The 12,579-nt window shown below is 41.8% G+C and overlaps 1 protein-coding gene across 2 annotated transcripts in view; it reads right to left on the minus strand.

Moving 5' to 3' along the window:
• Positions 1 to 12,579, minus strand: part of NFKB1 (nuclear factor kappa B subunit 1) — a 316,199-nt gene that overhangs the window by 91,869 nt on the left and 211,751 nt on the right. For both annotated transcript variants that reach the window (XM_078676072.1, XM_078676073.1), the window contains exon 14: positions 11,634 to 11,774. In XM_078676072.1, coding sequence (XP_078532198.1) covers positions 11,634 to 11,774 — 141 coding nt within the window. The remainder of the gene's footprint in view (positions 1 to 11,633; positions 11,775 to 12,579) is intronic.

Genomic DNA, 12,579 nt, shown 5'->3' on the forward strand with positions numbered 1-12,579 from the left:
AGCTAAAAGGCGCGAAACCCAGGAGAGAGGGCATTTGCATAATCTAGTGAGAAGATAACTGACGGCACAACAGCTCCACTGTAGGGAGAGGGGAGAGAAGGAATGATTTTGTGTTGCTTATGGATGTAATAAAAGCAAGTGGATGAAACATGGTTAATCTGTTCCGAATAAAAAGAGAAGATGCTGGAAAATTAATTGAAGATTTTTTTGCTGACTCCACCAATGTGGGCGATTGAACCAGTTTCACCAGCCACCAAAGAGTCCACCATATTGTATGAGATCCTTTAAAATGAGAACCCTTGATTGTCACTGAAAGGTTTTAATGAATTTGTCTTCATTCAGAAATCAACTGTTCGCTTACAAGTCCAAACATATTCTTGGGCAAAGACCAGATTGCCACTGAGGGAAGTGATATTTGGGTATCAATATGTGCAAGATATCAGAAGATACCAAAGTACTGTATGAGTAAGACTAACTGGGAATTATATAGATTGAACAGTAGAGACCCAATAATTTCCACAAGTCAGAGGTTTAGAACATAATAGAAATAGGTGGTGAGTGGATTGTTTCAGATTTCTGAAATCGGATAGAGATACACCACACCAGGGGGATACTTAAATTCCAGGTTGTACTAGTTGATTTATAAGCACTGGCTGGGAAACAGTGCCACATGTGGTGCTAAGTTTTAGTAGTATTAAGGCTGCTCTAACTCTACAATCAAGAGTCAGCCACAAATCTTCTGATACAGCACAAACGCTACTTCAAACTCATAGAGTTGTCAGAAGCCGGCATATTGTCAATGAGTAAATTACGTTTTATAAAAGAAATTTGGAAGTTGACTTCTTTTTTCTAGGATTCAAATTCCTCTTTCTGGTTCTGACCCTTCTCACTTTCACCTCTCCCCTCCTGCCTCAACCCGCCCAACCTCTGACATATTTCAGTGATCCCGCTTTCTTCCATTCACCTCTCACCAAAACTTCTCTCTCCACTCTGCTTATGCTCCCTTGCTGGTTCTGTCTCTCTTATATCCACACATGTTACCCCAGCCTCATAACTTCTTTCCTTGTTCTGCTTCATTTACATTGACCTCTTTCTTTCCATCCTCCTGGAGCATCTTATCTTTTCTTGTTGATGTTGACCCTTTTGAATCCACCTCCCCTCAATGCTCTACTCTTTTTCTCATATTTCCCTCAGCTTTCTATGATTGAATCCAGAAATATAAGACAACAACTGACTTACATCTAAAAACAGCCAGGGATATTGGTTTAGTCAATGGCTGTTTAAGATGAATGAGTAACAACAATAAATAATTGTATGTTCACCCCGTCACAGTTTTGACCAATGAGTACCTCCTTCACACACATTTGCACAGAATCCCAACTGAAACTGGAATATAGGACCGTTGCTCTGTGTGCTCTGCAGAGAGGCCATGTATTGAATGATCATGTATTCTGAACACATTTTTGACCCACAGACAGGCACAGTATGAAAGTTCTACTGCCTTCAGCCTCAACTCCAAAGCACTTAACTGTAGCCTGTTATAAACACCTGGAGACGACTCACTACGGAGTGTGCCCCATACAAGAGTAATATGCTGTGAAATTAAATACAGGAACATACATCCTCGACATAGCTAACTCTTGGGAAATGCAAGATTGAGTAAAGCATGTGAAATATAAACAGGAACAAAATCGCTGCCATGGATTACCCTACCATGCAGTGTGAGACTGGGTCAGGAAATAGGCCTGGCACAAAAATAAAAGTGCCCCCCATTGGTGAATTAGTTAGCTTGAAAAGTGTCCCATGTTTCCAAATTAGAGCAGTTTTTAACTTGTAAAGACATGATGTTTACGTTTTTTGTAAGGTATGGGAGATTGCATACATTTTATTTTGCTGCAGGCAATGTTTTTTTAATATCATGAAAATCAACAGTAAAAATTCGGTCACCAGACCATAAAGCAGGCCAACAAACAGCCCAAAAAACGCCTTACATACTAACCTGACAGATTAGACCATCATGCACTGCCGGATAACCCAACAGGACAGTCCAACCAAGCTACTGTTATACATTTATTGTACTGATACTGGATCATTATTTTTGCAGGTAAAGTAAAGGACATGAATATAGGGTCCGATAGGGGCCTGTTTCAATGTCCGTTTTAATTTACCACCAGGTAAAGACTCGAGGGACCGAGCACACTTAAAACCCTAGTCCATCCACTTTTACATTCTGATTGTGCTCTTTTGCGTGCACCCCTTGTCTGGTTTCTGTACTCACACCTATCTGCTCCCCCGCCTCCTCTCACTTTATTCCGTTTGTCGTACCCCTTTCATTCACCTCTCTGCTCCCTTTCCCTCATCCTGGGTGAGCTGAGCGGTTTTCATTGTGAGGCGCTGTCATTCTATCTATTGTTCTGCGCCCTGCAGGATGTCCCTGGGCAGCTGCCCATGCTACCCATGCCTTGCGCCGGCCCTGCAAAAGCCTTTTCATGATCCAATACTGCAGGTTTCTCTGCTTTCACTGAACGATAACCTAGTGATAATATCAGTTATAAGAATAAGTGTCGAAATTAGAATTTGATGGACAGGGTACTCTGTTGCGTACCCTAGCCAACAAACCCTTGGTCTGTCTGTCTCATTTAGCGGTGGATGGCCCAATAGGGACTCCATCAACTGAAAACTTCCACTGATGGCCCAATAGAGAGGGGGCTGTAAGGGGTGGACATTACACCACGTGCCCTATTAGGGTGGACGGTGTAATATCTTTTTTCCTGTCTATCTGTGAGGGGCAGAAAAAAAATAATGACTATAGGGGCCATTGGTTTCTTGTTTTTCTGAAACAAACTTCCGTTTTGGGAGTTTGTTTTAGGTAAAAACACAAAAAAAGTGTAGATTTTGAAAATCATGTGCTCCCCTGGTGGTTCAAGCAGGGTCTTAGGCTCTAGGGAGCTGTGCTCAGTGTGTCCAGAGAGGTCATGTATGGTGTAAGGGCATTTCGGAGTTGCAAATAATGTTAAAATGGACTACAGTGGAGGCCAAATTATTTTTGTAGGTCAGTGAAGGTCCCATTTTCGAAACCCCTAAAGCTATGTTAACTTTTGGAGCAGTCATCCCGTCAGAAAGGAGTGTCTTGCGTCAGTTGTTACGTCCACCAGATGACCTTGACAGCATATCATATATTTAATACCACACGCGTGGCAGGTGGGAGGGACAGTGTCATTGAGCCTCCCTACAACAGATGCAAAATGTGGGTATCTGACAGGACCTAATGCTCATGGGTGTACACCGGGTTATCATATCTGTTAAACCACCATTTGTTAAGCACTACATGATGGGGTGCCCTATACTAGGAAACTATGTCTGGGGTTGCTATGCTATCATCATAAAAGGATTTTTAACATTTGGTCAGTGCTAACAGCTGGGACTGATTATTCCAAAGATAGCCTTTCAACACAGTGTTGACCATAGAATGAGGCGATAATGGGGTAAGGAAAACTGTGCAGTTGATAAAGGAGGATCGACAAAATCACCATTTTAAAGATTCTTCATCTTCCAATAAAAGAAAGGGGTAGGACCAGAACAGGACCTCCGTAAATATTTGATCTAATTGGGGGTCTAGGTTGGCCTGCTTGCCTCTTCAGGGATTCTGTATGATGCATAACCCCAAGTATTTAACCCTGTCTGTCAGTATCCGGATGTCTCCCAACCGGATTGTCGGGGAGTCAGTTGGGTCAGTGACATAAATAGAGGTCTTTGCTGGGTTAAACCTGAGAGCAGAGAAGTTGCCAAAAAAGTGCAGGATCTGAAGGACCCGAGAGCCCGACCATTCCGGGATTCCTCCAAATCTGGGGTGGCCAGGGCTTTCACTGGCTTTGAAATGGATGCAATATGGGGTCCTAAATTCATGTCTATTGGAGGGTTACTGCCACTCGATAGATGGATCAGCCTATGCCCAAACTGGAGAAGAGGAGTGGGGGATAAAGGGAAAAATAAGGGCACTTAAGGAAGGGAACAAAAAGACTTCTAGAGGGGCCAGACGATAATACGCAGATTAGTGAGATGAAAGAACGGCGGACATCCTCCCGATGTGATGAGATCACGATCTTGTGGACCTGAGGATAAAGGAAGTGTGAATTCTCATTGTGCCTGCCAGTGGGTCGCAAATGTGTTTAAATGCTCAAAAAGAATGAATCACTTAGGTCATTTTCCAGAGTCTCTGGGAAATTTTCTGAGGAGGAACTTCAGCCACACTGTCACAGCAGCGGTATATCTTGGTTCTCTGCTTATTTGATTAAGTGGGATGAATCATCATAAGGTCTAGGCACCTTAGTATACTGTTCTCCAGGTGTTAATCATCCTCCACCAGGAGGGAAACTGTCTGGTGTGCGACAGTCGTGAGTGGGAAAATTGTTGAAATAAAAAAACGTTATTACAAATATCTTCTCTCCTGTGTAGTTTGTTTTTATTTTCACAGGGGAGGGATAAGGTTAAGAAAGTGGGTGGTGCTTAATTGGCTAATTATAGGTCCAAAGCACCTGGTGAGTGGTCGGTCGACATGTTTCAGCCCGTGTCGCCCAAAAGGGTCAGATGGTTGTCTTCAGGACCAAAGGATCCAGCCGACTCAAATGTTGAGGGGCTGTGTATGTGCTATGTAAGGTGAGTGGATTCTCTCACGGCCATGAGTCCGGTACTGTGGCATGTAATCCTGATGTGTGTCATGGCAGGATTACAAGCTGCAGTGCTGGCAGCATGTAACTGAAACGCCTGCATAGATTCCAGCAATAGACCAAATTTTGGCCTATTACCACATGTCCTCAACAGGCATTAAATACAACCTGTTGCTCTAATAGGGTGAGTGAATCCACTCACACTGCATAGCACATACACAGCCCCTCAACATTTGAGACCTCATCAAAACTTCCATGAGACTCTGGAAAACGACCTAAATGATTAATTCTAGTACTAGCTCGGGAAGTTGAATGAATCTCTGCTTCTCTCTCCTGCTTCCTGTTTTTTCACAAAGGTGTTTAGACAACATGTACATCTAATCCTTGACCCCTGAAAATATTGTACTAGTTTTAATTATGATTCTGTAGGTAAGTGTGTGAATGAGGTATGCCGCAGATGAAATATTGAATACAGGAAAAGAAAACATTTCATTTACAAGTAAAGAGAGAGAGTGAATGTGTGCATGTTTGTGCGTGAGATGGCAAGGTGAAGAGGAGGTGAAGCAAGATGGTCATGAAGATGGAAGAATTGTGAGAGTTAAAAGGCTGTCACTAAGATGGAGATAATGTGAGAGACGAAGGGTATCAGAAAGGAGAAATCTTATGCAGTAAGATGGTGTATAGCAGAGAATAGGATTGATTGTCAACCTCCAAAAACCATTACCCCTTATAAACCTAACTAATGTCTAATTTACAAACTCATATTTTCAGAATTGAAACATTTTTAATTCATCTGAATCCCATAAATATTTGCCCCTAGTTCTGCCTCCTAGCCATGCCTTCTGGCCCGCCGCCGCACCAGCTGCCTAATTTGGTAAGTACCTGCACTCTGTTTCCCCCGATTTAAAAAGCTGTCTAATGTGGGATTCAGAAAGCTTGAAAACCTGTGATTGGACATGTCTGTCCACTTTGGTCACAATGTAGAGATAAGCTTCTTGGAGAACATTCACTGCTGAAAATGACTAACAGCTGTAAAAACGATTAATAATTTCAAATGTTTGAAATACATATTCAAATTCCTGTAGCTCAACCACCCATTTGCGGATGCGATGTGACACCAAATCAATGCCTCTGTTAGAAAACTCCTTGAGGGGCTTTTTGATCGGTCCTGATCTCAAACTTGCGCCCCCAAAGAAATTTCCTAGGCTTCCTTACAGCCCAATACACTCCCAAAGCCTCTTTCTCCCTCACAGAGTAATTGATCTCAGTCCCTCTCAAACCTCTCGAGATAAACAAAATCATTAGTGTTGACCCTCAGACCTTTGAATAAAAACCACCCCAAACCTTTTGAACTGGAATAGGTCATTACCACTGTTTCATCGGTGACGTCAAAGTTACCCAAATCTGATGCATCCTCCAGGCTGTATTTTACATCCGCAAACTTCTCTTCACATAACTTACACCAAACACATTCTTCTCATGTGCTAAGTAAAGTCCTCATGCACACAGTTCTTTCAGCAAATCTGGGAACAAACTTGTTGTAAAATCAAGCCATGGCCAGAAAAATCACCAACTCCTCTTTACTCTGCAGAGGTGGTAAATGTTTAATGGCATTCACCAACCCACTCTTGGGGTCCAATATCAGTTCTTGTGATCATATGGCCTAAGTACCGATTTCCGACACATTGAATTTGCATTTCTCAAGCTTTAATGCGAGCCCACAATTCTGCAATCTACCAAGGACTTCACACAACCTCTTTTGTTCACCAACATCAGCCCCAAACACCAAAATATCATCTTGATAAATCTTCACACCTTCGACACCTTTCAAAATTCTCTCTATAGCCCTCTGAAAAATGGAGGCAGCAAAAATCAACCCAAATGTCATTCGGAGAAATTTGCAGATGCCGAAGGAAGTGACAAAGGTGGTGAGTTCTTGGGCAGAGTGGTGCATATTAATCTGGTGATTTGCTGACATAAGGTCGAGTGAGGAAAAATGCTTAGCACCGTTAATGGGATCGGTATCCTCTCATCACTTTTTGCTGTGATGTACAACTATGTTGCCCATTTATGCTGGTAGAGAGAATGTTTAAGGTTTTGTGGTTCGATTTCTTTGTAAGGTGTTTTTCCCTTTAGGTATGCTCCTATTAGCTAGAGTGTATGCTCGAAGGTGGCCGAGTAGTGTCTGAAAATTCCAAGTGTCCTGGAGTATGGTTTGTGTCTACCTATTACATGACTTGAGTACTTGGTATTCGTCATGGCGTTGGTGGGCATATTTTAAATATTGGAGTTTTGCTTGAGAAGTGCATATCTTGTGATGATTAACCACTAGATGGTCTAACGTGTGACCACTCCTTGACTCCGGCTGGAGCTTAGTGGGGGGACACGTATATTTATTTTTGGACACCAAGTTTTTCCTTTACTGGACTCTTCCATCACGTAATATTTGTATTATATTTTATTCCAGTTTTATTTGTTTAATTTTCATTCCGGGTTCTATTCTCCTTTTCCATGTTGTGTGGAGGCGACGCTCTATATCTCCTGATTGGGGCATGCCGGGAAGTGTAGTAACTGATGGCGCGTTTACTCGCAGTCCCTTTTCTATGTCGATGTTCGGCTGAGCGTGACGGTAGTGCGTGGACGCTATGTAAGCAGCTGGTGTTTAGACGAGGCCTCTCGCTGCTTAGAAAGTTTGCTGCTCTGAGTTTTTCACAGTCGTTTGCCCATGACGGGACCCACGTGTGTGCAGGTATTTTATTCCTGGGGGCTCCCGACGTCGAATTCTCTCTGTTAGTGCGTGTGTTTTGACGTGCCTTGCCGGTACAGAAGAAGAGATTTCCTCTAATCGAACCTTTTTGCATTGGTGTATTAGGAATTGGGTACCTGTACCCGGTTTCAACTTTAATTTATTTGAAGTGGACCTTTGATGTGACATCATACGAGTGGAATTTAGCCTCGTAAGGTAAGAATGAGGTTTTTGTTTGTAGTTGGTACGTGGATACAGACAGTGACCTTGTGTAGCCCGTGTATGTTACTTAGTAGAATATGTTATTATGTCTTTTGATATTAGGGTTAATTGGCCAGTGGGGCCAGGTGGCAGCAGGATAGGTTCCTGCCAGCCGTGTCTACCCTAGAGAGCTCACAGTCATTTCAGGTAGTTTGAGTTTTTTATCTGTGTGCCATTTGCTGGGCCCTCGTGTTGGTGGTTTCCATTTGTGTGGTGATGGTCTCTTTCTTCTGACTTTGTCAGATGTTTTGCTGGTGAGAGCTTGGGGCACTTTGGTGTACCTTTTATATTTTTCCATCACAGAGCATTTTACTTGGTCTTTTCTGACACTGCTCGGTCACGGAAGGGTGAGTTGAGTATTGTGAATTGGTCTAATTCGATGAGATACAAAAGATATTATTTTTTATTTTTTATTGTTATTGTAGAGAATTTTGAATCCCCTGTCCTGACGAAGCCTAAAGCAATTTTCGGCTGAAACACGACTGCGCTTGCGTCGACATTTGCAAAGGAGTCCCAACACTTAGAGTTGTTGTTAACAAGGGAAAGCGCCACTTGCATAGTTTTGAGGTGTTATCCCTCAGGCGTAATAGGGACTACCTTAGAGTGTACTGCTCTGAATTAAGAGTGTACACATTGATTGTTTTGTTCTCAGTAGGGGAACTAATTATTGATTTATTTGTTTGTGATATTTTTATATGTTGTACATGTTGTATATTGTACATATGTAGTGCATTTTATATATATATGAGTGTGATTTAAATGTTTATGTAATGTAGTGTACATTGTGTATATATAATTTTTTTTATATGTATCAGTTTGTTATGATCATATCTTGGTTATCCCGTCACGTGACACGTACACAAGTTGGAATAGTGGAAATTAATTTGCTATAAATAAGATTTGAGATCAGCAGGGTAACTAATTGTACTCTGTCTGTAAATAAATGCTTTGATTGATCCCTTGATACCTTTTTTCTTTGACTCTACAGCATTGATGTTTATTGCCCAGGTATATGAGGGTAACTTGGGCATGACTTATCATGTTCCCTAAGGTCCACACAGAGTCTGGCCTCCCTACTGGCCTTGCGTGCCATCACTACTGATGCGACCCACTTCAAAGCTTCGACTTCCCGAACTTTCTGATTATCAATCAATTTGTTAAATTCTTTCCTCATACTTTCTCTCACCAACATCGGAACACCCCGCACTTTGGCAGCTTTAGGTTGGGCATTGGCCGTAAGCTTGATCATATGCATGCATACCTTAAGGCATCCCAAACCCTTCCTGAAGACATCAGGAAACTAAACCAACCATATTTCACCTCCAGCTGCAATACACCCCACATTGGGAACATCTTTGATCCTAACTGATGGATTCTCATTGGGGGTCCAGATAAATGTTCAAATCACGTTGGTGGAACAGACTGAGCAATCCCCTTTGATCATAACAAAACTGTTCCCAGGTATGATGCACTCCTTAAACTCAATGGTTCCTCAGAAATAACCTAGCAACTTAATAGATTCCCCACCATATCCTTTTGGTTTAACATACAGTTTCAGAAGTTTAATTTTTGCTTTTAAACTTCTTTTATCAAATATTTTGGGAATAAGCATTATTTTTGCACCCAAATCAAACATAATCCTGATAGATTCACCATTAACTTGGACTTTATCAAAGGGCCCATTAGGTGAACCATCCTTAGTTTGTAGTATAGTGACCTCTCCAACCAATCTGCCATCATCATCCTCATCATTATACTCAACCTCCCTCACTTTTTTAGTCTTGATGGAAGATCTATCATACTTTGCAAAGTGACCTTTACTCCCACAATTGTTGTACACCACCTTCCACCAAGCACAATTGTTCAAATTGGCCATATGACCTGCATTTCCACACCAACCTTGGCTGCTTTATCTGTAGCAATGGCCAATTTTCTGCTTTATCTGTAGCAATGGCAGTACGACAAATAATTTCAAAAGAAGCCTTGGAATGCTCATACGTTTTTGCCAGGGTGAGCACTTCTTGCATAGTAGGATTGCCCTTCTGCCACATATTCTTTTTAGCTTTTTCTAAGAAACACCTTAGCATAAATTGGTCTCTCAACCGCTCCTCACAGGTACTACCAAAGTTCCAGGTTGATGCGTCACATATTGCTCAATTGTTTCTTTTTGCTGCTGCATTTTCTTACCAAATTGGTAGCGCTCAAGCACCGTGCCTAATTTGGGCAGATATTGCAGGTCCAACTTTTTTTAGGCAGATTTCATACTCATTGAATTTTGAAGTGTCCCCATCAGACAGATCAGAAAGATGTTCAAACACCTCCTGACCTTCGGTGTCCAGACAGTGCATTAACAACAACATTCTGCATTCAGCACTACGTGACGTGCCACACACCCTGGCATAGTGGGTGAACACTTTCTTCCATTTCAGCCATGGTACCAGTGGATCATCAGGTAATGCTAAGAAGAATGGAGGTGTTGTGACGTTCTGGTTGACACACAGGAGGAAACAACAGCAAATGGATAAATATAACTAAGAAGTGAAAAGTACACTGAGATTGAACTTAGACTTCACCGTTATTCAAAACAATACCCAAGCTTTTATCAAGCACAGTACAACTAACGTGCAGAGTTAATGTTAAATCACGACTGCTTTAGCTGAGGTACACAATGTCAATGTAAAATCACCGTAGCTCCAAAGGTGGTAGGATCGAAAGCAGTACTACTAACATTACCTCAACTAGGTGCCTTTCCCAAAGAAAAGTCAACAAATTGACCAAACATCAGTGGACACCCACGAGGAAGTTTAGAAGAGCGCAGACAGGGCACGTATCATGCTGAGCTACAAGTGGCACTGATGAGGCTGTATGGATGTAATGCGTTGTTAAGCCACGCCATGCCCGCCGACCCTCCCTGAAGGTTCACAAAACTACAGCTCCAGAGTTGCCAAGTAACGACTTTCCAAGAGTGTGTCGATGCGATGTACTACGCTGCGCACATTGATACTTTCTATAGATGTTCCCTCCTTCTGCAAAGATTACCAAGCAACCGCTTGTCAAGGCCCTTTATTGGGTCGTGCACACCAACGTTCTTGAAAGTTCCTTTGACGTCGCTGAGTGACTCTGACCACAGGAGAGGGGCTGTGATGTCACAGCACAATGCTCGACTAGCTATCTTGAGAGGGCTCATGGATTCCTTGCACCGTAATTGCCATCCCTCGCACTTTAGAGCTGTTGACTATTTTAATTACTCGAAATCCTCTCAAAAACCTCTATAAAGTGGTAAGAGTCCCTTTTACAGACTTTTCAACTTCAGCAAGGCTGTTTTGTCAGTTGTGTTGGGGCCTTGCGTTGTAAGTGCCTCAAAGCTGTGAAATGTTGTTGAGATCACAAAATGCTTTGAAACGAACCTCCGCATGTTGCTCATTGCCAAATGTGAATTTAGCCTCATGAGGCAGTAACTAATTCAAATGATGTATTTGTTAGGTGTATAGTAGCACAGGCCCCAACCACACCAGTATTGTACCATCTCCACCGACTAAATCCAGACATTCCAGAGATGATGCGGTGGTTACAAAGTCCTGCATCATCACCTGGTTACAGAACACTACAGATTGCATGCTAGCATATCAGAGATTCTCCAAGAGCATTGTCTCCTCATTTGTTTCAAGTGCCTTTTTTTGAATTGTTAACTAAGGAAACTCAATAGAGCCAGGAGTTCATGTACAGGGTGGGGCACCTCTCTCTAGTGTAATCAGAACAATAGCAAACTCTCAAACAGTCAGCATTATAGAAACGTGGTATCATGAACATGGCATACTTTACACATCTAAGTCATAGGTGTGACAGAGATAAAGTCATTTACAGGTCTCAAGCTAAATGTTCAAAATGTTCCCATTCCGAAACCCATACACCATGTTTGCATGTGAAATACAGAAGGAAACCGTCTTAAAATGTGTTACCATGAAATCCACGATCTGTTTGATCCACTTCCGCTTCCATTTGCGACGTCACTAGTTTAGCAGGCGCCACATTCTCTTTGTCATCCTCTTCCTCAGCACCTTCGTTCTTTACACAAGTTTCACACGATTCACCCTTATCTGCTGTAAATGTAAGAAGCCTGTCAGTCGTAGACTGTATTCAAACAGAAGGCATATTTAGTCATATCACTGCAACAATTCTAACAACATGCTTACTGTGCATCAACCAATGGTTATATACAGTGCTTTAAATGGGCCGGTACTGTCCTAAAGGCATTTGCACATCTTAAACACTTTACATCCCATGTAAGTATTGCTATTGTTATCATTTGAAATTGTAATGCATACAACATCAGCATTTTCAAAAGTCCTGAGTTAACATTTGTGAAACTGATGTGACCTTTTTGTCACAGACGGGAGGCTAGTTCGGTTTGTGGACATGAGATGTGTGGTCAGTGGTGAGAGAGACTGATAGATGGGTGAATAAGGATTTATGTTTTGTGGGTATTATCAGTGATTTTTGGAGTTTCCTATGGTGTATAGGAAACTCCAAAAATCATCTACAGAGTAAAATCAGCATAATTCATGAACAGACATTTGGCCCAAAGCACAAATGATCATGCGCCCCTGTAGTGGGATTGTTATAAATATATAAATCCACAAGTAATCCAATAAAAGTTGAAGAGCTATTTATTAGAGCATCCATCTTCTGAAGATCAGCAGTGTAACTGAAGCTAAGTTGATCTTCAGAATATGGAACAAGCAACAGCATTCAAAGAAATACCAGATATGCACCAGAATGCATTACAGAGAACATTCCATAACAGAATGAATAAGTGGAATTCCTGAAGGCAATCTAAATCTATCTTAGTACTACACATCCCCTTCCTTTATAAAAAAAACAAGAAGAATTAGTGAAATGACAACA

The sequence above is a fragment of the Lissotriton helveticus genome, chromosome 2_1, assembly GCF_964261635.1.
Source record: "Lissotriton helveticus chromosome 2_1, aLisHel1.1, whole genome shotgun sequence".
NCBI classification, from domain to species: domain Eukaryota; kingdom Metazoa; phylum Chordata; class Amphibia; order Caudata; family Salamandridae; genus Lissotriton; species Lissotriton helveticus.